The 25,976-nt window shown below is 39.4% G+C and overlaps 1 protein-coding gene and 1 pseudogene across 8 annotated transcripts in view; one reads left to right on the top strand and one right to left on the bottom strand.

Annotated features, from left to right (window-relative positions):
* The window catches only part of CDKAL1 (CDK5 regulatory subunit associated protein 1 like 1), a 715,645-nt gene that overhangs the window by 182,904 nt on the left and 506,765 nt on the right, over positions 1–25,976 (top strand). For all 8 annotated transcript variants that reach the window (XM_045497247.1, XM_045497246.1, XM_045497240.1 and 5 more), the window contains one exon: positions 13,457–13,505. In XM_045497247.1, coding sequence (XP_045353203.1) covers positions 13,457–13,505 — 49 coding nt within the window. The remainder of the gene's footprint in view (positions 1–13,456; positions 13,506–25,976) is intronic.
* Positions 17,747–18,777, bottom strand: LOC123607969 (annotated as a pseudogene).

Below are 25,976 nucleotides of genomic sequence, written 5' to 3'. Positions count from 1 at the left end.
TTTTTTTCAACGTTTATTTATTTTTGGGACAGAGAGAGACAGAGTATGAACGGGGGAGGGGCAGAGAGAGAGGGAGACACAGAATCGGAAACAGGCTCCAGGCTCTGAGCCATCAGCCCAGAGCCCGACGCGGGGCTCGAACTCACGGACCGCGAGATCGTGACCTGGCTGAAGTCGGACGCTTAACCGACTGCGCCACCCAGGCGCCCCGATAGGAAACTAGTTTTTGAGGGTGTTTGGGATTGTATTGCTCAGTTGATTTACAGACCGAATGAAAACTGATATTCCTTAACAAAATTCCCCTTACAGAATATCTGTGATGGAAGGGCTTTAATAGAAGGGGAAGAAAGAGGTCTTGTAACCGCAGTAGGTGTTTTTGTCGTCTGCTAGGATTTGTCTATGTCACTGCGCAATACAGGGAGGACGTGTTGATTCTTTTGACCAAGTGATTGAAATAAAAAGCTGCCTTTAGGTGGGGATCAGTGGGTGAGCAAGCTACTTATTGTACACCTGAATTAAAAGGGCACGTTATCCTCGTGTTTGCAAGTACTCGTGGAGTAAGCAGTTAGGAAGATATGTAATATTTAAAAAGGATATTACTACTGTTGTAACGTGGGAATTTCCATCCGTATCACCCTTTAGAAATGGTGCATTTAATTTGTTTTCATTATCAGAGATAGCAATGTAGTGAGGGCACTTAGTTACCAGTTGTTTGACCCCTGAGTGTCTTATTGTCATCTCTCCTACTGTCTCCTGAAGCGATCTAGTTGTAATTTATATTATTTGTGTGGTGGTGAATGAAGAGAAGATAACAGAATATATCAAAACCTACCAACCTCTGGGTCCATAAGAATGGATTTCAGTGGAAGTAACCTCTAAACTGATCTCATTCTGGAGCACAAAAATGTCTAATTTTTTTACATTGGGAGAGGAGAGAGAACAGATTTGAAAACATACATGTCTTAGATAAAAAAAGTCTTTTTTTTTTGTAACCAAAACTTGTTTCATAGCATGATTAAATGAAATGTATATTTTATATCTAGAATATATGTATTTACAGGTAACCAGTATGGAATCAGGATCTTTTTAATAACATTTTACCTGACAGTGAAAAATTTTCTGTCACCCGGGGGGTAATAGTTATGGTTAGCCCACCCACCTTGGAATGAGTTTTCATGCAGTGCGCCTCTTGTGATACCTACTGAATGCTCCTTTCCTTCTCTTCAGCTCATGTATTGTCAGGAAAGTTTTTTTTAGATTAGTCAAGCAGAAAGTAGACTGTGCTCTGTTAAAATCTGGTAAAAAAAAAAAAAAAAAAAAAAAAAAAAGCAGACTTCAGGATTCCAGGATTTTCAAATCCCAGGGGCCGCCCCATCATTTTTCTCCAGCAGGTACTTCCTGAGAGCCTATTATGTGGCAGCACCTGGGACAGGTATGCCGCCACATGTACGATTATCAAAGATCACTTCCCTCTTGGAGCCTACGTTTCAGTTCTTGGATAACTGGTGTGAGCCTAGAATGTCTCTTCCCCAAGAGAATGTGGTGGGATGGGTTCCTAAGACTATAGGGAGATGGATTAGTCGGGAACCTCTTGGTAAGGCTCAGGTGTACTTTGAGAAATATACTTTGTGTCCGTTAGTTAGAAGTTGTGTTAAGAATAGGTACATGAAACAATATTTGCTTGAGTTCTTCTTCAGGCAGTGTTATCTCTCCATTATTGTAGTTATTATTTATAGGCGTGACGTTTATTAGGAGGGTTGGTTTTGAAATTTTTAGGAGGGAGCATGTTTACAGAACTGTACATTTTGTGTTGATTTTCTGTGCTAGTTAATAAACAAGGACTGCATTTGAACGTGGTGTTGATTCATTAGGCTTATCTTAGTAGTTGTATACTATCTCTAGAAATCCTAAATAAAATGTGCATTTTAGGTTATAACATTTGGAAACATGCAGTTCATAGCAGGATATATAACTTGATGTTGAAAATTTGTAAATGACAAAACTTCCTGATTTGCCAGCTGTGAGCCCCGCAGGCAGGTGCACACTTTTCTTTGGATAGCTGAACAAAAATGTTGTTCAGCACAGGTGTCCGCTTATCTCAGGGACTATTAACCAGGTTGATTTGCAGTGGCTTAAACATCTTTTCAGTCAGCCTGCCCTAATACTGAAAAGGCAAACAGCACGATGAGTGTTTCCAATGTGGACACTTTAATTTTGAAAATTACGTGTATAAATACAGCAGCATTTGAAAGAGACTCTATCTGAGAATATTTCTGTCCTATATCTTATTGCAAAAGGTAAATGAATTCATGGAGTGGAGCAAAGTGTCACGGTAATAGCAGCATTGATATCGAGGGCAAAGCGTGAATAATTGTGTCCTTCTGGTTTGTCTCTGCTTCAAAGATGTATTTCATCTTGTTATATTGCTTTTTTTTTAACTTTAATTATTGAAAAGGCAGTATCATACCAGAATGACATGTAAATTTAAAAGGCCATTCGTGTTTGTGCCTTCGTTTTCATTTCTTTTGTGGCCTCTTGTAGTTTTTCCTGTATGTGTGTATATTCTTGCGTCGTTCACATATTTTAAGAAAGTAGCACATATTAGTAGTTAAGAGCGTGGATTCAGGAGCTAGATTGCACAGATTCATATCCCTGATGCACCACTTACTTATTAGCTATATGGCTTTGTACAAGTCGTTTCACCTCTCCGTGCCTCAGTTTCCTCCCCTGTAGATGGGAGGTAATAATAGAACCTAACTCTGAGTTTCGTCAGGGTTAAACCAGTTAATACGTGTAACGTGGTGAGCACGGTGCCTGGCACTTGGTAAATGCTCTGTCTGTATTAGCTTTATTATTATTATTTCTTTAATTTTTTTTTTTTTAAATTCTCTTAACTAATAGAGTCAACATCGAGCAACATACGCTGTGCCTGGAACAAGAACTCTTTGCTAGAGATACAGAGCTGAATAAAATGTCTTTCCCCTGAAACCCGTGAAATGTGAAGAGAGGCACAAACAATCATGATGAATACGCAGAGGCGATAAAGTCCCCTGTGGGGACACATGTTGGATGGAGTCGTCCTACACTTGGGCCTCAAAGCCAAGAGTAGTGATTGGGTGGAGAGAGGAGAAAAGGCTTTTAGCAGAAGCCACAGCACATCTAAAGAAGAGCATGTGGGCTTACGGGTGCCTGGAAGGCAGGGGACTAGCAGGAAGTGTAATTCAGAGAGGGTAGTTGAAGAGGGGTAGTTTGGAGGAATGCAGATGAGGAATAAAGAGGGCCCTGTGAAGGTGGAGAGAACGGGTTTGCATTGCACGAAGTGCTCAAGTGAGACCCAATAGGACCGGGGGAAAGTCTGAGCAGTAGCACAGCCTAGAAGAAGTGACACTTATTATAACGAAGCGGTATAATCGAGTGGTTGTTTCTCTATGCCCTGTACTGGCTATTTGTTCATTATCTTCTTGTATGTTATTTATACTGGTCCTTTTTCTGGCTTTAAGACAGATTCATTGAGGCATAATTAACATATAGTGAAATTTATCTTTGATGAAGTGTGACAAACGTACTCTGTTGTGTAAGCACGATCACAGTTAAGAAACAACATTTCCATTGCACCAGAAAGTTCCCTGTGTCCTCTTGTAGTCAACCCCCCACCCCGCAACCTAACACACATACCCACGGTCTTTGGCAACCGTGGTTCTGATTTGTCTTACAGTTTTGCCATTTTCAGAACGTCCTAGAAATGGAATTACATGTTACTTTGTTTCTTGCTTTTTTCACTTAGTGTAATGCCTTCGGTATTCATCCCTGTTGCTGTGATTATTACTAGTCCGTTAGTGTTTGTTATGTAGGATTTTTTCACTTTATAGATGGACAGTTTATCTGCTCACCAGTGGAGGCAATTTGTGTTGTTTACAGTTCTGGGCTATTAAATAAAGCTTCTGTGAGCATTCATGCACGGATCTGCGTGTGGCACTGTTTGCACCCTCTCGGGTAAATACCCAGAATGGTATTGCCTAGTCATATGGTCAGCATCTGCTCAGCCTTTCCAGAAACTACCAGAGTATTTTCCAAAACTGCTGTACCCTTTCGTTCTGTAGCAGCAGTTGACTTGCTTCGCATCCTGACCAAAAGTCGGCATTGCCGGCTTACAATCTTAGCAGTTGTACTGGGTGAGCTGTGGTAGCTAATTGTGGTTTTAATTTGCTTCTCTCTGTTGAGTGATGATCAGCATATTTTCATGTGATTATTTGCCATCGCTGTATCTTTGGTAAAGTGTTGAAACCTTTTACCACCTGCCCCTCTTTTTTGGTGGCCTTGAGTTAGGAAACTATTTCTTAGGATGCCTGGGTATGCACATGCATACTCACATGTGCACACACATGGACACACACGGGCACACACGGACACACACGGACATGGACACAACTGTTTCTTAGGACTGAAAGAAAAGAAATTGATAAATTGGACTTTATCAAAAGTAAGTACTCTTGCTTCTCAGAAGATGTTGTTAAGGAAATGAAAAGGCAGGCCACAGACTGGAAGAAAATATCTGCAAATACATGATCTCCTAAACAGTTTGTATCTAGAATATATAAAGGACTTCTACAACTGAACAGTAGGAAATCAGTCTCTCTTAACATGGGGGAAAGATTTGTCTTTTTATCACTTTTCATTGTCTTTAAAAGTTTTGATATAGTAGAAACTTGAAAATTTGGATGGGAGTAGTGATGAGTGGATAATGAGGTTTGAAACTTAAAATGTATATTCCCAGGATCTCAGAATAGGTCTGATAAAGTATGTATTTCTGTCTCTTTTAAACCCCTTCTTTTAAAGTAAGAAAAGGATTTATTCAACTTTTTAGTTTATTTGCAGTTGACTCTGATGGACCCTCCTTAGGGCCAGGGACTTTGTTTATTATTATTTTAGATTTTTAGGTATTTTTACATTACTTTCAGTGCTTATTAGTATAGCATCTAGTGAATGTTAAATACAAGGTATGCATTTAACTCAATTTTTTTCTGTATTGTTCTCTTTTTCCTGCAGCATTTATCTTTAAATTTTTCTTGTCCCGTTTTAGGCTCTCATATTGGCCTCTTAATTAGTGCATTAGTTTTGTATGCCACATGACAAATGACCACAAAAATGCTTAACACGACGTGTACTTACTATCTTATAGTCCTGGAGATTGGAAGTTGGACGTGGATTTTACTGGACTAAAATCAGGGTGTTGATACGGCTGCATTGTTTTCTGGAGGCCCTGCAGGAGACTCATTTTCCTTGCCTTTTGCAAGGACTTGTGACTGGTGGCCCATTCTTCCGTGGTTCAAGCCAGTAGTGACTTCTCTCTCTTACCTTTTTATCATTGCCTTTCTCTCTATCCCAGAAGGGGAAGACTCTCACCTTTGAGGGACTCCTGTGAGGAGATTGGGCCCGTATTAGGTAATCCAGGTTAATCTCACCATGTCAAGATCCTTAATCTCATCACATCTGCAAAGTCCATTTTCCAGGGAAGGTAACATTCATAGGTTCTGGGGCTTAGGAGGTAGACATCTTTGAGAGGCCAGTATCCTGCCGATGACACATATACCATTATTTATTACCTGATGTTTTACATCTCTAATGTGTATTTGTGTTTTGGTTCTATTATTGCCCTCTTTTTAACTTTAGTGTCACTTTAAAAGTAATTTTTTACTTCGTAGTATTGTCCAAAATAACGTGTCTCTATACAGTTGTGTTTTTAGCATGTTGAGTTTTGTCATAATTGCAGAAAGAGTTGTTTTTTTCCACCAAAGAAAGTTTTAGGGGTATTTTCATTAGATTTAAGAGGAAGAGGTTTCTGGTACTGATAACTAATTTTGCTTGGCATCCATCTAGCCTGGCCTTATCTGTCTGTTAGTAATTTTTATGTCTTACTGAGTGTTAGTCACTCACTGGTACCATTCAGGTGGAAAATACGCTTTTAGTGATGTGTGGAATGTGCTGCCATATCAACTTCTGATGAAAGGACTATTTCTGCCATTGGGGAGAAATTTTTCTCAATGAAGAGATGCAAGAAGATAAAACTATGCCGGAAAATGAGAAGGTTTTGTTGAAAAAGTTAAACCACACGTAGTATCCAGCATTCTTTGGTGTATCTCATTAGCAAATTTGGTCACAGGCTTGTGAATTCAGTGATCGTTCTAGTAGGGTTAGTTTAGTGACTACTATGGACTTCCCCACATTTCAGAGGTTTGGACATTGAGCTGTCTTGCAAAACCATGGATAGAGGTAGGGACTTTTCCTTCACAACTTGGAGAAAACTTTTGGGAGAAAAATGCCTTTTGTTTTTGTTTTTTTTTTCAAGAGAGAAGTCCATATTGACCTTTAATCTATCAGATGCTGATTATTGAATCAGACTCCCCTTATGGTAAAAGTGAGAAGTTTTTTATAGTATAGTTCTTAACAGAGAAAGAAAGGCTTTTTTTCTTTTTCTTTCTCTTTCTCTTTTTCTTTTTCTTTTCCTTTTCCTTTTCCTTTTCCTTTTCCTTTTCCTTTTCCTTTTCCTTTTTTTTAAAGGTTGATAGGGTGTATAGGTGGTTTTGAAGTTTTGGTCTGGTATTGGTATTTTTAATTAGAATGGTAATGACAGGACAGGTTGTCCTAGTTTATTTACATACAATCAATTAAAGGAGACAATGAGAGAATTCCTCTGGATCTGTGTGAATATGTACCTATAACGTATTCACCTTTTTTCTGAAAGGATCTGAGGTGCCTCGGGATGAAGTCTAGAAATAGTAAAGCCCCAGCCAGATCCGTGCAAGTATAAAAGCACTCACACCAAGTACTAGAGAAATATGGGTACATTTTCAATAGAATTAGCCTCAGTGCTGCTGTTGAAGGGGTTCTCTTGACCCCACAGTGCCGTCCTTGTGCAAGCAGAGTGGGATCTGAACAGCATAGCATTTGGTACAGCATTTCACCGGGCCTCCCCCACCCAACTATCTGACCGCCTCCCCTGTCGCTCTGCCCCTCACTCACCGCCATTTTGTCTCTGCCCTGGAGGTTCACGTTGATGCTCCTGTCATATGGTTCAGGTCCCAGGATTAGTGCTGCCTGTTGAGATGTTTACTGGACCACCGTGGCAGAATTGCCCTCTCTACCTCCTGCCACTTCCAGATTTTATTTTCTTCGTGGTATCTGTCATGACAAGAAATGAACATTTTCAGTTGTTGAACGTGTTTTGCCCCCCTTCCCCTCCCCATTAGAATGTAAGGCCCATGAAGCAGGGACTTTGTATTTTCCACCATCGTGTTCCCAGTTGCTAGGCAGTGCTTTGTGTTTAGTTGGTGCTTAATAGATACTTGTGAAGTGAGTGCATGCATGCCAGTCGTGATTTGTGGGCAGAGGTTGGGGGAATAGTTGCTACTGGGGTCTCTTGAAAGTCCAAGTTCAGTCGGGTGGCATTCTGTGATCCTTTAGTGATGGCCTCCACGTGCATAGGAAAAGGAACAGTCATGAAACGTACCACCCACGTCCCGTGTGCCACTCCTGGATGAGATCTGCCAAAAACACCTGGCCAGACTTTCGCCGGGTACCCTTGTGCTTTGGTTCCTTCAGCCTCCGAAATAACAGTAGTACCTCCTGCCTAGGAATATCTGAGGATTAAATGTGATAGAGCATGTGACGTGTTAGCGCAGAGCCTGGGACGTGGTAATTGCTCAAGAAATGTTAGCTGTCACTGTGCCATTACTAGTCATTAACGTACCTTGTGGCTCGTTGTTCGGGCAAAAGCTGCTAGGGCAAGAGCCGCTGACCTCCAGACGGTATCAGCCTGCTCCCTGACGGGACTTTTTTTAAGCCTGGTTGGCAGAACTCTGTCTGTGGTGTGTCGCGAATTGCCGCAGGTTGGGTGGCTGGCCGAGCCACACTCTAAACCTGCACTTTCTGGTGTGACCTGCCAATAGCTGCATCTGACTGTTGGAGTTAATTCACGTTGAAAGCTTGTCGGTCCCAGTAGCCACACTTCAAGTACGCAGTGACTACAGGGGGCCGTTGGCTGCCACGTTGGGTGGCACAACATAGAAACGCTTCCATCAGTGTAGAGAGGTCTGTCGGACGGCACCGCTCTAAACGAAGAGCACTTTGATTTGCTTTAGGTGACTTTGTGTAAGTTTGTTTCTTCCGAGTGTGTTTAGTTATAAATTTAGAGTAGTTCATAATAGCTGAATAAAATATTTTGATGGATTTCTTTTAAAAGTTCTGCAGCAGAGTGACTCGTTAATGTTATTTATGAATTGTTTGTTCACTAACTCCTTTCTTCATTGTTGACAACATATGGAGTCAGTAATAGAACATACTGCATGCCTTTTTTTTTCCTGTATATTTATAACTAAGTGCCTGAAGGACACGAGATACTGTTTTATTTATTTTATTTGAATTATATGCCAGAAACTAAGCTCTTGTGTATTCAGGGCTACAATTTATAGTATTAATTAAGAACAGCTTTCCTTTTCTCTCCAGAATGAATTCAATATATTCTTCATTACCCTACGTGGATCTTGAGTTTGTTCTCTCGTAATTGTTTTTTCTTCTCTCCCTGCCTCCCACGTGTTGGTGGTTTTTGTTTTTGTTTTTTTTTTTGGCCTTCTAACTCCCCTCTCCCATTTAACTGTTTCCCCCCAACCCCCGTCTCTTCTCTCCCTTCCTTCTCTGCTTCCCCTTCTTTCTTTTTGTCCCACCACTTCCTCCAAAATCCACCTCACTAGAAATGGAAGCAACACAATATTTTCTTTAAATCGCTCACTGAACTTTCTCCCTGCGTGTTTGTAATCAAGTGTTGTTTTTATTTTCTTAATGTTTGGTAGACGCTTCTTTTTCAAGTTCTAGAGGCCCTGCACCTACCTAGTGATTAAATTATGTGTAGGGAACATTGAGTTTTCTGCCATAAAGCAAATGGAATTAAGTCCTTCTTTGAAAAGACAAGACAATAGGGGTGCCTGGGTGGTTCAGTCGGTTAAACAAACGACTTCGGCTCAGCTCATGATCTTGCTCCTTGTGAGTTCGAGCCCTGCGTCCTGCTCTGTGCTGACAGCTCAGAGCCTGGAGCCTGCTTCACATTCCGTCTCCATCTCTCTGCCCCACCTTGGTGTGCTTTCATTCTCTTTCTCTCTCTCTCAGTATAAAATAAAACATAAAAATCAGATAATATATTTTCAGCTGTGTATATACATTCGAGCAAATTCTGTGCGACTATCAGCATAAACAAAAATTCTCTTTATTTGTTCAACATATACATACGCACACACATATATTTTAAACTTTTATTTTGACATAGTTTCACACTGACAGGAAAATTGCAAACAAAAGGAATTACCATATACCCTTTACCCAGATTCTGCAAATGTTAATATTTTAATAAATTTGCTTATAATTATCTTTTTAAAAAAATGTATATATTTCTGATTCTTTGAGAGTAAGATGTAGACGTGATGCCTCTTTACTTCTGAATACCCGTATATTTAAAAAATGAGAATATTTTCGTACACTCTTAGAGTATAATTATAAAAATCAGGAAATTAACATTGGTACACTGTAGGCTTATGTGAAGACCGTATTCAGCTCTTGCCGGATGTCCCAGTAATGTCCTCGATAGGAAAAGAAAAAGCCCCATATTTGAAGTTGCATTCAATTCTCAGGTTTCTTTAAGCCTTCTTTAATTGGGAATATATATCCTCAGTTTTTCCTTGAGGTTCATGACCTTGGTATTAGAACGTTTGACTGCCATCAGCCTGTATTATTATTATTATTATTATTATTATTATTATTGTAATAACAGCCTTTTTGAGATATAATGGACACAGCATACAGTGCTGTCATGAAGCATGTATAATTTAATGATTTTTAATATATTCAGAAGTACGCCACAATCCACGAGAGTGAATTTTAGAATATTTTCAGCACTCCAAAAAGAAACCCAGCCCTCCCTGGCAGCTTCTCTCATTTCTTTTATTGCCGTTCACAGGCACTCAGTGATCTACTTTGTCTCTGAAGATTGTCCTATTCTGGCCAGTTCATATACATGGAGTCGTGCAGTATTTGACTAATTTGGTCTGGCTTTGGATTGGCATAATGTTGTAGCATATAGTATTCCCTCTTTATCCATGGGGGGGGGGGATGTATTCCAAGACCCCCAGTGCATACAGAAACTGTGGATTGCCCTGAGCCCTATATATACAGTGTTCCCCCCCCCCCCATACATACATACTTATGCTAAAGCATAGTTTATAAATTAGGGACAGTAAGAGATGAGCAACAATTACCATTACTAAAACAGAACAGTTATAGTCATATGCTATAATAAAAGCATAATGTGATGTAATGTATTACATAATCTCATGCGTGAATGTGATCTCTTTCTCACACTATCTTAATGTACTGTACTCATCCTTCTCATTGTGATGATGTGAGATGATAACATGCCTACGTGACGGGAATGACATGTGCACCGTGACGTAGGATTAGGCTGCTGCTGACTTTCTGATGATATGTCAGAGGGAAGGTCATCTGCTTCTGGATTGCAGGTAAATGAGACCGTGGAAGGTGAAACTCCTGGTAAAGTGGGGACTACTGTCTATTACGTTCCCCTTTGTTTAATGATACTTCATTGTGTGGATGTTTACCCTTTTGTTGATGTCTTCATCAGCTGATGAAACTTGAGTTGGTTCCACCTTTTGCTTATTAGGAATAATGCTGCTTTGAACATTTGTGTACTAGTTTTTGTGTAGGCATGTATCTTCATTTCTCTTGGGTGTATACTAAGGACTGGAATCCTGTTGCAACTCTGTTTAACTATTTGAGGCTCTGCCTGTTTTCCAAAACGGCTGCACCCTTTTACCACATTCCCACTGGCAATGTAGAAATGTAGAAACGTTCCAATTTCTCTGTATCTTCGCCTACACTTGTTATTGTCTGCCCTTTTGATTATGGCCGTCCTAGTGGGTATGGAGTAGTATCTCATTATTATAAAGTATATATAACATTAAATTTACTCCTTTAAGTATTTGTTTTTTTCGTTACTGAGTTGCAGGAGCTCCTTATATATTTTAGATACAAATCTAAATCCTATCGTGTTTATGATTTCCAAAAATGTTCTCCCATTTTCTGTGTTGCCTTGTTACTTTCTTGATGGTGTCCTTTAATGTACCAAGAGGTTATAATTTTGTTTTATCTTTTTTCTTTTGTCATTCATGGTTTTGGTATAACGTCTAAGACACCAGCGTCCAACCTAAGGTTCACCTACGTTTATGGCTATGTTTTCTTTTAAGAATATTACAGTTTTATCTTACCCTCAACTTTTTAATGTTTTAACTGCTTCTTCTACAGGTTATTCTGACTCTCTTTCTCAGTCCATGTGCTTCCGGGCTGGGTGCAGTGGTCCCTTTGAGCGATTAGGTCTCCACCTGCGTAGGAAAGCTTCTGTGTTTTAATTCCACCATTGGATCATCTCATCTTGCATTACTTTTCTTAAAAATTTTTTTTTTTCAACGTTTATTTATTTTTGGGACAGAGAGAGACAGAGCATGAACGGGGGAGGGGCAGAGAGAGAGGGAGACACAGAATCGGAAACAGGCTCCAGGCTCTGAGCCATCAGCCCAGAGCCTGACGCGGGGCTCGAACTCATGGACCGCGAGATCGTGACCTGGCTGAAGTCGGACGCTTAACTGACTGCGTCACCCAGGCGCCCCGCATTACTTTTATTCTCTGTCTTGTATCCTCATCTGATACCTTGTTCATTCACCCACATTCACTGGGAAATTTGACCAGCTCGTGTCTCCTTTCTATCCATCTGTCTGTAGAGTAGTCTCTATTTGCTGTCACTGTTTTTTTAGTTATGATTCATTACTGCTGAGCTCACTGCTTCCCCTAAGTTCATCGATTCCCTCATTGTTAAATCAGGCATACGCATTCCAGTCTTTATGTTAACTCACTATCTTCGTACCATTTGACCCTACTGGCTGCTTTCCTCTTCTTTGAACTCTGATATTTTGACTTTGATCACATTCTGTAAGGAAGCCGCATGAATTCTCTTCATAAAACCAGAACCTGGTGGTTCCAGCAAGGCAGGTTTGTTTGGGACTAAAGATGCAACAGAGATTTACTTTGCCTTTGGCAATTTCTCAATAATTATTGCTACTCCTACCACTATGCTGGGCTGAGTGGTCAGAAGCAGAATCAAGTTCAGGTGTGTTCTCGCAAGTCTTTCCTTATTTCCTGTAAGACACTGAGGCCAATGGAATATTCAAAAGAGGGTTGCCATTGCACTTTTATTAAAGTCTTTTTAGAAGGTTCTTATCTCATTTGAGTTCATTGCAGCATCTTTGTATAATAGTGAAAGAAATAACGTAAGGGTCCATCAGTTGGGGAATGAATGAATGCATTATGATAGATCTCTACATGAGATACTAGGCAGCTAGTAACATAAATGAAGTAGACCTTATGTATTGATGATGTATAGAGACAGGATTGTTATTTTCACTCTCATCTATCTGTGTACCTATTTATCTCAAAATTTATAAGGAAAAAAGTACAAAACAAAGCTATATGTAAATATTCTGTACTGACAAATGTCTTGGTATCTACTTATTGAACTATTATGAATGATATTATCTTTGGAGCAGAAATGGAGGGTGTAGGATGTTACAGGTTACTTTATTTCCTTTTTGCATTTCTGATTTGTTTGAATTTTTTCGATGAGCATGTATTCTGTTATAAAGTTGTAGCTTGAGGATTGTGCAAGGTGTAAGTAATATCAACTTATGATTTTTTCCTTTTTGACTTTCTCCCTTCCCTTAGCTTCTTGCAGTAAGTACAGTCTTTGCTTTTTTCCATTTTCCTTCTACACCCTAGCTACTCTTAGAGTCCCCTTTGGTTCTCTGAGATGCACTCTTTGACTTTGTATTCCTTTGACCCGAGCACAGCGCCTAGCACATGGTAGACATTCATTAAAAGGTGTTTCAGTGTTAGAGTAATAAAGCATAGAATAGGGGGTAGATCTCACCACCAGCATGTCCTTTTGCGTAGGTTGTCATTTTGTGCCATTTTTCTTGAAGAATGAAAAGAAGAGAATATGTGTGTGAAGAGACATGTTTTAATTAAACTTCAGTTTGTGTCCCTGGATCTGTTGAGTTGATGTTGATAGGCTATGCTAACAGAACGCCAGGAGGTTCATTTAAATGTATTATTATTTCTTCAATTATCATGGGAGGACAGGAGAATGGTAATTTCATACTTCACTGTAACATAAAACATTAATACACAATTTTTTTTATAGTATCTCCAAATGCATGAATTAAAGGAAACCTGAGTTCGTGGGCTTAGAAAAACGTGCTTCATTGACTCAAGCAGAAGGGTCATCACTAATTAATGTTTCTTGTCTCATGTAAATGGCTTATCTAACCATTTGTTTTCTTTTCAGGTTCAACAGATAGATCGAGTGGTAGAGGTTGTGGAGGAAACCATTAAAGGTAATTGTTGCGAGTGGGATAAGCAGATGTATACAGTAGTCCCCCTTTGTCTGCAGTTTTGCTTTCTGGGTATGGTTAGCCACAGTCAGCTCATGTCCGGAAGCAGATGCTCCTCCTCCTGACTACCATCAGAAGGTCAGTGGCAGCCTGACCCCTCATCACATGCCTGCCTCGTTCACCTCGCGGCTCATCTTACCATCATAGGAAGAAGGGCGAATACGGGATAGGAAGACATTTTTTTTTTTTTTTTAATTTTCAAATGTTTTGTTTGTTTGTTTGTTTTTGAGAGACAGAGAGAGAGAGAGCATGAGTAGGGCAGGGACAGAGAGAGAAAGGGAGACACAGAATCCGAAGCAGGCTCCAGGCTCCGAGCTGTCAGCACAGAGCCTGATGCGGGGCTCAAACTTGTGAACTGTGAGATCATGACCTGAGCTGAAGTCAGACGCTCAACCAACTGAGCCACCCAGGTGCCCTGAAAGTAAGATACTTTGAGAGAGAGAGAGAGACCACATCCACATAACTTTTATTACAGTCTGTGGTTGTAATTTTTCTATTTTATTATTAGTTATTGTTGTTAATCCCTTACTGGGGCTAATTTATAAATTCAACTTCATCAGAGTTCTGCATGTGCGGGAAAAAAAACAATACATCTAGGGTTTGGTACCATATATATATATATATATATATATATATATATATATATACACACACACACACACATATATGGATATATGGAGATGTATATCTATATATATATAGATCTATATAGATATATATAGATATATAGTGTAAGGCATCCACTGGGGGTTTTGGACCATATCCTCTGGCTGGTAAGAAAGGGAAGCTACTGTATTGTTTGAACTATATTATAAAAATATCACTTAGTTAACATTTATTTAGATATAAAGTTGTAACATTTTGTCCTTGACTACTTCGTCCATTGACCAATCTAATGCAGGAGGCATATATCTGATTGGCTTATAAATGAGTCAGGTCATAATCGTTTTTTAATCTCATTTTTATTTTTCTGCAAAATGGATTTTATTTGAGTTTAAGATCAAGAAGAGATAATTTAACCAATTTTAAGATAAGGAAATGATTTATGTGTATTTTTTTGCCATTTTATTTAGATATAGTTGATGTTATTTGCAGGTTTTTATATCACCTAATTGGTTGTAGTTAATGATTTTTAAAAGTACTTTTGGGGTGCCTGGATGGCTCGGTCGGTTGAACGTCTGACTTTGGCTCAGGTCATGATCTCACAGTTGGTGGGTTCGAGCCCCGGGTCGGGCTCTGTGCTGACAGCTCAGAGCCTGGAGCCGGCTTTAGATTCTGTGTCTCCCTGTCTCTGCACCTCCTCAACTCATGCTCTGTCTCTCTCTCTCTCAAAAATAAACAAACATTAAAAAAAGAAAAAAAAAAGGACTTTTAAGGGCCTTGGGTGGCCTGGTTGGTTCAGCGTCCAGCTCTTGGTTTCTGTTCAGGTCATGATTTTACAGCTTCGTGGGTTCGAGCTCCACATCAGGCTCTGTGCTGGTGGTTTGGAGCCTGCTCCTTCTCCCACTCTCTCTGTCCCTCCCTCACTCGTGTGGTCTCTGTCTCTCTCAAAATAAATTTTAAAAACTTAAAAAAAGAAAGTACTTTTAAAAGTAGTATTCAATTTTGATACTCTCTTGTGTATAATTTTTGTAGTTACACTAGAAAATAGAATCATGGTTTATTTTGTTAGTCACTGTTCTTTGAACCAGATTCCTTTTGAAGTCACTGAGAAATAAATTATCCTCACTTACGTGGTTTAATTTTTGAATACTCATAGTCTATTTTCCCCTTTTAGATTAGTACAAATAAAAACCAATAATATAATATTGAAATATTAAATGAATTGAGCTTTTCACCTAAAATTTTAATTGCTTTATTACAAGTGGGGATTGTGTGTTTAAAAAAAGAAAACACCGCTTTCACCAGGTTGAGATTTTAACCCCATACTTTTCCAGCTGGCTTGTGTCTGCTACCTCCCACATGCTGTTCCTCATTTATTTTGACTCATCGATTTATTAGGTAACCAGAGAATAGGAGAATCAGAGTCTCCCTGAATCTTCCTTGAAATTTGAAAATAAAACGAAACATCATGATTAAAAAGCAAACTGCGTGCCCACGTCCCGTTTTGAAGAATGCAGAAACAGAAGTGCTGGTGTGTATTGTGCAGGCTCAGGGGGGCAGGCTGGGAGGGACAGGCTCCGTGGGACAGGCGCTAAGCGCATCATATGCCTACGCCTTTCATCTTCACAACAGCCCTGTGAGGTGAAGTGGCTATAAATATTCTCCCCATTTCTTGGTTGAGGAAGTTAAGATCCAGAGGCACACGGCTGGTGGGCGCAGAGTTGGGATTTGTATCCAGGCTGGCCTCCTCCCTTGCCTGTGCTCCTAAGTGTGATCCTGCATCCACGGGACTGTACCCTGACTTCCCTGACGTCTCCCGCTGGAGACTCACTGTGTTAGCGGTTCTTTGATTGAGCTTCTGAAAGCAGTGCTTCAGGATGCTTGAGGGTTTAATCGCCTGACTCATCCTCTGTCTTAAGTACCAGCTGCATACTGGCCACTCCATATATGTACACATACATATGTATACATATATATACGTATATGTATATACGTATACATATGTATGTGTGACATGTATGTATACGTATACATAAGTATATAGGTATACACACACACACACACACACACACACACACACACACATATGTATTTTAATTAATGGCGATAAAGATAGCACAGAAGAAAATGTACGTGACCTGGGGTGTGGATGGCTTTTGTAGATGCAACACCAAAGGCTTGATCTGTGAAAGAAAGAACTGACAAGCTGGACTCCATTAAAATTAAGAATTTCTCCTCTGCAAGAGAAGACTGTCAAGAGAGTAAGAAGACAAGTCAGATACTGGGAGAAAATGTTTGCAAAAGATAAATCTGATGAAGGAATGTTATCTAAAATGCATAAAGAACTTTTAAAGCTCAAGAGTAAGAAAATAAAGTACCCAGTTAAAAAAATGGACTAAATACCTCATCAGACACTTCACCAAAGAAGATACGTGGATGGAAAATAAGCACATGAAAGATGATCCACCTCATGTGTCATTAAGGAAATGCGAGTGAAAGAAGGAGATACCACAACACGTGTACTTGTATGGCTAAAATCTGGACCACTGACAACCCCAAATGCTGGTGAGAGTGCGGAATAACAGGAACTCTCCTTCATTGCCGGTAGGAGTGTGCAATGGTGCAGCCATTTGGGAAACCAGTTTGGCAGCTTCTTACAAGACTAACGTACTTTTAGCATATGATGCAGCAACCATGCTCTTTGGTGTATACCCAGAGGACTTGAAAGTTTGTGTCTGCACAAAAACCTGCACACAGATGTTTATAGCTGCTTTATTAACCATAATTGCCGAAAGTGCAAGCAAGCAAGATGTCCTTCCGTGAAAGGATGAACTGTGGTACATAGAGGCAGTGGGATGGTAACCAGTGCTGAAAAGAAATGAGCAATCAAGTTATGAAATGGTATAGAGGAAACTTCAATCTCATTACTGAGTGAAAGAAGCCAATCAGAAATGGCTACACATTGGATGATTCCAACTCTGTGGCTTCTGCAAAAGGAAAAAACAAAGAGATAGTAAAAAGATCAGTGTTGCCAGTGTTGGGGAAGAGGGGAGAGAAATGAATAGGCAGGCTACAAAGGAATGTTTTAGGGCAGTGATACTATTCTGTATGATACTATAGTGGTGGATACATGGTGTTACATATTTTTCCAAACCCGTAGAATGTTTAGTACCATGAGTGAACTGTAATATGGTCTTTGAGTTATAATGATGTGTCATCATAGGTTCATTGATATACCAAATGTACCATTCTGGTGGAGGATGTTGATAATTGGGGACACCTTGGTGGTGGGGTGGTGTATAGGAACTCTGTTCTGCTCGATTTTGCTGGGAACCTAAAACTGATCTGAAAAATAAAGTCTAATAAAAAAAAAACCCCAGTAATATTGTGCTCTGAATGTGGTCAAATGGCTTGCAGGGGTATAATTTCTTATAGGAAATCATAGAAGGTAAAGATAAAGTACGTTTTTCTATAATGACAATACTTGGGACACTGAATATGTAGGTTTTCTATACAAAACAATTTTTGTTATTTAAATATCACAAATCATTTTTTTTTTTATTTGTCACCATTAAATGTCAGAGTTTTAAACAAGATTCTTGGACCAGGGGCTCACATTCCATCAGCTTGTTCAACTTTAGCACTGGTGCCATCCCCAGGAGCTTTTCCAGAACCTTCACCATGAAGCTTAATCAGTTTTCCCAGTTCATACTTCCCAATGCTTTTTCAGCATTTTTACTTTTCTGACAGAGACATCATGGAGTGGGTAAATAGACTGACAAGCCTTTTCTGCTGCCATTTGGAGTCTATTTATCGACCACTCTTTTCAAGTCATTTGTCTGTACCTCTTGGGTCATGACTTCCATCATCTTTTTTGGAATTTGGCAGACCTATTGGTGCTTAGCATAAGAGGTCTTCTGAATATGATTGTTGCATTTTTAAGTAAAATCAACACAAAATAGATGAAGCAAATGACCATTCCTAGTCATGGAATCAATGTGAGCTTCAGTCATGGTCTGCCATTTTTGACCATGGAGCACCATTTGTCAGTGGTAAGATCCATGCCATGGAACTTAGGAAGTTTTTGTGCTGAACATCCTCAATAATTAGCTTGATTTTTCTAAATGTAACTTCATTGTTCTGCAGATCAGCAAGGCCCACTTCTCAAACACTGTCTTGGAGGCCATCAGATGCAATTTCAATTCCTTGAGTTCTTGTGATTAGTGTTTTTTCCAATATTTCTTAAAAAAAATTTTTTTTAATGTTCGTTCATTTTTGAGAGAGAGAGAGAGAGAGAGAGAGAGAGACAGAGTGCAAGCAGGGGAGGGGCAGAGAGAGAGGGAGAGAGAATCCCAAGCAGGCTTCAGGTTCCAAGCTGTCAGCACAGAGCCTGAAGCAGAGCTCAGATCCATGAACTGTGAGATCATGACCTGAGCCAAAGTGGATGCTTAACTGACTGAGCCACCCAGGTGCCCCCTCCAGTATTTCTTCTGTTGAACATAGTTGGTGCTTTTACATCCTACCAATCTTTCTTAGAAAATGGATTAGCCACTTTGTTCTTGCCTCCCTTTTTGCCCCCTTTCATAATGCACTTGTTTTTCCCAACCACCATGGTGTTGCTCAGGGAATCAAAAGGGCTGTACTGAGCAGTTTTGACATGAACTGTCTGGAGTTAGTGTAGACCTCATAGGTTAAGGGCTCAGTTTCATTAGACTACCCACCACTCTAGATGTCCATTGTGAGAATTGTCACCTATACTTCTGACCAACTGTAAATTTGGCTCCCATGACCCCCTACTTAGGTTTGATGACTTGCTAGAGTGGCTTATAGAATTCCCGAAAACCTTTTACTTATTATTACTGGTTTATTGTAAAGGATACAACTCAGGAACATCCACATGGAAGAAATGCACAGGGCAAGCTATGTGCTAATGGAAGTGGAGCTTCCATGCCCTCTCTGGGTATGCCACCCTCCCAGCACCTCAGTACATTCACCAACGTGGAGGGTTTCTGTGGAGTCTACATTACCTAGGCATGGTTGATGAAATCATTGACCAGTGCTGCTTGAACTCCCAAAGTTTGGGGTTGGGGATGAAAGTTCTAGCCTTTTAATTACATTGTTGGTTCCTTTGACAACCAGCCCCCATCCTCTTAAGAGTTACCTCATTAGCATGAATCCAGATATGGTTGAAAAGGGCTTATTCAGAATAACCATAAATGCTCCTCTCACCCTTATCACTCAGGGAATTATAAGAGTTGTAGGGGCTCTGTACTAGGAACTGAGGATGAAAGCAAATATATACTTTCTGTTATATCACAGTATCACAGAAGGCCTATCACCTGTAGGTCGAGTTGACTGGAGATGGCCTCACACTGAAGAGTTTTTGCTTGAGTGCATTTGTTGAGGAGACTGAAATCAGATTTATTTGAGAGTTCACAGCCAGGGATGAGTGGAAGATGAAGTTGATGGGGATGTTCATTGGCAGATTGACTTGAGGGTGGCAAGGCTGATGAATTAAGTATTAGTATTGCAACAGGAAAACTTTAGAGATGGAAGAAATAATTTTGGTAGGTGCTCTTAGTTGCAGATAAGGAAGGTGAGCTAGGGAAGGGGTCAGGTGACTCATCTGAGATCTCCTGGTTGATGGAGCTCTGGACCTGTCAATGAACTTCTGTTTTTCACTTTCTGTTGCCAATATTTCATTTAGAAAGCACAAGTTGGTGAAATATTGTGGCATTTGTAATAGCTAATTAGTTCTGGGTTGACTTTCAGCAGGTTACTTTCTTTTTTCAAAAATACTTATTTTTGGGAGAATGCAGGCGGGGGATTGGCAGACAGAGGGAGACAGAGGATCTGAAGCGGGCTGTGTGCTGACAGGCTGACAGCAGAGAGCCCGATGTGGGGCTGGGACTCAAGAACCGCGAGATCATGACCTGAGCCGAAGTCAGAGGGTCAACCGACTGAGCCACCCAGGTGCCCCTCAGCAGGTCAGTTTTCTGAGGCTCAGGTTTCTTAGTTCAAAATAGAGAGGATTAAATGGATATGGTTTTTCAGATACCCAGGACATACTACGGGATCAAGTTTTGTTACTGTTTCTTACTACTTCCTTAATACCGAGGCTGCTGGAATCATCTAACTGCTAGAAGTGACTCTTCTTCCAATCTGACTGTATACACTGCTGCCATTATCCTGGGATTATTTTACCTTCCTGCATGTGTACCTTCAAACTGTGACTTCTTAGTGTGATCTTAATTATCTTTTATTCTACCCTGTCATTTTCACTTTTTCTTCCATTGATTCCATATATACACCTTCTGCTCCAGCCAAAATGTGCTATTTGATGTTCCTGGTATATTATTTGTAGCTTGCTCTATGTTTGTCTTGGGGTCCTGCACGAGTGGATAACTTCCGTTTACCCTTACAGACCCATTCTGTACCTTGACGTGTGCCCAGAGAGGCTGACCTGTGTATGTATTGCATCAGTAGGTTCCTTACTGTTTGGTATCTAATTGGATTTTTCCAGCTGGAGGTTGGAGGCTTGACTAGAGTGTGAGATGGGAGTATTTGTTAACACTTCCTCACTCTCTTCTTCTCTGCTTATGCTGGTTTTGTGCTTCCCTCAACTGCGGCCACAGATCCTGCCAGGTGGCCCACTCTCTTCATCTGTTTCTCCAGGTTCTTCTAGTTGTTCCCTTCCTTTGCTTTTTCAGGCCCAGGGGTGGAAACAGCACCCCATTGTTGCAAGCCTGAGAGTATTGCATTGTCTCTTGTTGGTTTTCCTAACCTTGCCAAACCTTAGTAAATAGTCCCTTTATTAAAACCTCTTCAATTATGCAGTGTACCATCTGCTTTGCTGGGACCCTGATTGATAAATGCTCCATGGAGAAGCAAGTCTTTGCCCAGAAAGGCCAGATGGAATACTGCCTGACAAGAGGATTGTGCCATAACTGTCTTGTTTCCACATTTGATTCCTGTTGGGCTCTCTTCATATGTCTTCCTTGAAGGGAGTTTGGACATACAGCCTCTGCCACAGCCTGTTGGCATTCTTCTTACTGCTTATGTTATACCAAGTAATGTTTTAAAAAATGAATTAATAAGCTACATTGATGCCCAAAAGCATTTAACTATTGTAATTAACATAAAACCATATAAAGCATATTCCATTTATATCTGTCTTGGTTGGAACGAAATGGAAAATTTCAAGTTATTCTGAATGAATCTTCACTATTTTAATAGTGGCCTGAAAATTGCATCCGTTTATAGCGTTTACTTTAGGAGAAACCAGACTATAATGAATTTAGGATTTTTTCCATATCATCTTGGTAATTCAACAAGGCATATAACTGATTCTCAGAAGAAGTACAGTGTTTAAAGTATTTATATTTATTTATTTATTTATTTATTTTAAAATATTCATGTACCTTAGTCTTGGTTTACATGGTCGTTAAAAAAAAATTTTTTTTTGTATGCAATCTGTGAAGGGAATATAAATCTGTATTTCTTCTGATATGTGTTCGTTAAGTCCTCCAAACAAATAAAGAATCCTTTAAATTCTTCTCTTTGTAAAGGTAGTCTACTGGATAACGTAAGACAAATGATTGCAAATAAACATTGCCTATTGAAGTTAGAAAAATGTTTTTACTATTAAGTCATGTTTCTTCCCCTCTAATATGAGAGGCCTCCGTTGTTAATAATACGTTTGCTGGTATTTCATTCAGTCTAATTCCAAATGCCTCCAGTGTTGGTAATTCAAGACTTTCCCAATATGGCACAATCTGCAAGTTTAATTGATTTTCCGTTTCCCTTAACTTCTCAGTAATTGATGCAACCTTGGATTAGACTGACCTAAATTCCCAGGGTACTTCGCCAAATAGCTCCTCCCTATTTAACACATTGCTCTTCAGTGTGTCAGATTTTGTACTTTGCATTTGATACTAATTCAAAGTATAAACTTGTCATGAATTGAGACTGGAAGGCAAAACTATTATATCAAGCATGGTTTTTATCAGTGTTAATAACTGAGTAACCTCCCAAAAGTCCCGTGGAGATTTACTTGAGGATGTTTTCCAAACTTAATGAGTAAGTGAATTGAGCTTGGATACGTAACATGGTCCATCTGGCATGGTGTTGGTTGGACCATAAAAGCACATCTACTTTTTTCAGGGTTTTCCAGTAAAATCATTTTATTCATTTTCAAAGTATGCTTTCAAAAGGGACACTTCTGTGCATCCTCTCAGTGTGTGTAATCGCTGACACAGTTATATAGTTGGAATGTGGTGGAAAATGTTGCACTTTGGTTTTATATATTGGAAATACTTCTCAGTCTCACTGGTATAATTAAGTGATAACTTCTATCTCGTAATAACTAAAGAAGTCAGGAAATTATTGCTGTTGTTTATTTAGTTTTTTTTTTTTTTTCCAATGAGCCTGTTTAAGTTTATGTACCTTGTTAATAAGTGGTTATAGTTTCGCAATCATTGTATTTTGCTACCTTCTTAAATGAGTCAGTTTATGTTTTTTCTTCTCTCCCCCTCTTTTGGTCCCCGAGATTAGCAATAGGATTTTAACTTATTTGTTCTCTATCCTTCCATATCCATTATTTCTAGAATGGATATTTTTTATCCATTGTATCTTTCTTAGCCTTTTTCAAATCATAATAGTTTTCAAAAGATGAATCGGGAACAATTCCTTATGGTCTCCGACAACAAAGTTCTACCACGGGACTTTAAGTTGGTTTCTCATGTGACTTTATTTTGTAATGACTGGTTTGGAATAATGACTGAAAAGGACCATCTATTAGAGAAACCACCATGTTGTATCTTGTCTTATTTTTCTAATTTCATTAGCTAAATTATCAGTTCTATTTCCAGCCACACATATACAGTTGAGCAGCCCTAGCTGCAAAGTATCCAACAGATGCTGATAAGGATCTTCTTTAAACATTATAAATGGTCATGTTGACCGTTTTGAAAACATGAAAATCTAGTTAAATAACTTTCATTTTGTCTAATATTTTTCTGCCGTTAAAGCTTTTAAAACTAAAATAAATGCTTTCCTGTGCCCCCCGCCCCAGGTGGATTCTGCTATTTCATGATACCTTCAGAATTGTTATTTATATGTTTTTGGTTTGTCTTCAATTACACTGCTTTAGTGTGTTCATCACGTATATTTCCTTTTCTGTTCAAAGACTCATTTTCTTATGGTTTGAACCCACCTTTCTTTATTAACAGAATTAATTTTTATGAAGTCTTGGGTATTTCATTAACTTTTGTTTCTTCATTCTGGTGGTAGGGCTACATGGGAGGTACATGGGGTTGAATAGTTTGTTAGTTTGATAGTCTTACCGGAGTTTTCACATAATAACACTGTTAAAATGGTTCAGTGGATTTAATTGTTCAAAACAAGAAAGGAAATTACTTTGAGCTTGAACCTCTCAGGCTTCCCATGACCCAACCCTCCTATTAGTGGTCCCACTGATCTGTCTGTGAAAGTAGCCCCATCCTTCCTTGTTTAAATATTAACAAGGAGTTGCCTACTGTGGAAATTGGACTTACACATTAACTCTTGCAATTTTGTGTTTTTTTTTTTTTTAAACGCAGGTGGGACCATGTCCCTCCTTTACTTCCGTGGTGTCCCCCCCACCCTACCTTACCTCACTCAGAGTAAAAGCCAAACCTGTACAGTGGCCTCTAGGGGTCAGTATGAGCTGGTTCACCTGCAGTTTCACTCCTCTTCCCTCCTTCAACTCTGCCCCCTTTTCATTCTGTTTTCGAGGCATTAATCTCTCTGACATTTCCCTCCCCCCCCCACCCTTCCAGTTTTATGGAGAGATAATTGACGTACATCACTGTATAAATTTAAGATGTACAGCATGATGGTTTGATTCCTATATATTATGAAATGAATACCACACTGAGTTCAGCTAACCTGCCCCTTCTCATATAGATACCATCAAAAGGAAAGAAGGAAGAAAAGAACAAAGGGGAAGATTTTTTGCTTTGTGATGAAACTCTTAGGATTAACTCTCCTAACAGCTTTCCTGTATGCCATACAGCAGTGTTAGCCACAGTCACCGTGCTGCACTTTACATCCCTAGTACCTATTTATCTTCTAACTGCAAGTTTGTACCTTTGACCGCTTTCCCGCAATTCCCCCTCTTCTCTCCTTTACCAGCCCCCTTACCCATAGTAACCACAGATCTGATCTCTTCTACTATTAGTTTGGTTTTCATTTCCTCTTCCTTCCCTTCTCCATGCCCCCCACATAAGTGAGATCACACAGTATTTGTCTTTATTAGTTCAGCAGAATGCTTGCAAGGTCCACACGTGTTACTGCACATGGTAGGATTTCTTTACTCTTTTTTGTGGCTGAATAATATTCCATTGTGAATATAAAGCACAACTTCTGTATACATTCATCCATTGATGGATACTTAGGTTGTTTCTATATTGTAGCTGTCATAAGTAATATTGGTTTAAATATGGGGTGCAAGATATCTTTATGAGTTAGTGTTTTAATTACCTTTGGATATATTCTTGAAAATGGAATTGCTGTATCATATGGTAGTTCTATTTTTAATTTTTTGAGGATTCTCCATAAATGTTTCCCATAGTGGCTGTATCAGTTTACAATCCTACCCGCAGTACACAAAAGTTCTCTTATCTCTACAGGCATGCTATCATTTATCTGTTGTGTGTGTGTGTGTGTGTGTGTGTGTGTGTGTGTGTGTGAATGCTTATTCGTTTTTTGAGAGAGAGAGACAGAGCATGAGTGGGGAGGGGTAGAGAGAGAGGGAGACACAGAATCTGAGGTAGGTCCCAGGCTCTGAGCTGGTCAGCACAGAGCCTGACATGGGGCTTGAACTCATGAACTGTGAGACCATGACCTGAGCCAAAGTCAGACGCTTAGTCAACTGTATCACTCAGGTGCTCCTATCTCTTGTGTTTTTTGATGATGGTCATTCTAACAGGTGTGGGATGATATATCATTGTGGCTTTAATTTGCTTTTCCCTAGTGACTAGTGATGTTGAGTATCTTTTCATGTACCTGTTGGCCTTTTGTATATCTCCTTTGGAGAAATGTCTCTTTATGTCCTCTGACCAGTTTTTCATTGGGTTATTTGTTTTTTTTTTGTTTGTTTTGTTTTGTTTTGTTTTGTTTTGTTTTGTTTTGTTTTGTTTTGTTTTGTGTGTGTGTGTGTGTGTGTGTGTGTGTGTGTGTGTGTGTGTTTACTATTGAGTTATATGAGTTCTTTATGTGTTTTGGACATTAACCCCTCAACAGATAAGATGGTTTGCAATATTTTTTCCCATTCTGTAGGTTTCCTTCCTTCCTTCGTCCATCTGTCCGTCCTTCCTTCCTTCCTTCCATTTACCCTCCTTTCTTCCCTTTCTTTCTTTCTTTCTTTCTTTCTTTCTTTCTTTCTTTCTTTCTTTCTTTCGATGGTTTCTTTTGCTCTGCGGGATTTTTAGTTTAATGTAGTCCCACTTGCTGATTTTTGATTTTGTTGCTTGTGCTTTAAGTGTCATATCCAAAAATCATTACTAAGAACCATGTCAAGGAGATTTGTTCCTATTTTTTCTTCTAGGAGTTTTTTAGTTTCAGGTCTTTAATCCGTTTTGAGTTAATTTTTGTGTGATGTAAGATGTGGGTCCAGTTTCATCGTTTTATGCATAAATATCTAGTGATCCCAGCACCATTCATTGAATAGATTGCCTTTTTTTCCATTGAGTATTGTTTGCTCCCTTGTCAAATATTACTTGGCTCTATAGGCATGGGTTTATTTCTGGACTTTCAGTACCATACTGTTTT

The sequence above is a fragment of the Leopardus geoffroyi genome, chromosome B2 (genome assembly GCF_018350155.1).
Source record: "Leopardus geoffroyi isolate Oge1 chromosome B2, O.geoffroyi_Oge1_pat1.0, whole genome shotgun sequence".
NCBI classification, from domain to species: domain Eukaryota; kingdom Metazoa; phylum Chordata; class Mammalia; order Carnivora; family Felidae; genus Leopardus; species Leopardus geoffroyi.
This window is presented reverse-complemented; position numbering and strand designations above follow the sequence as displayed.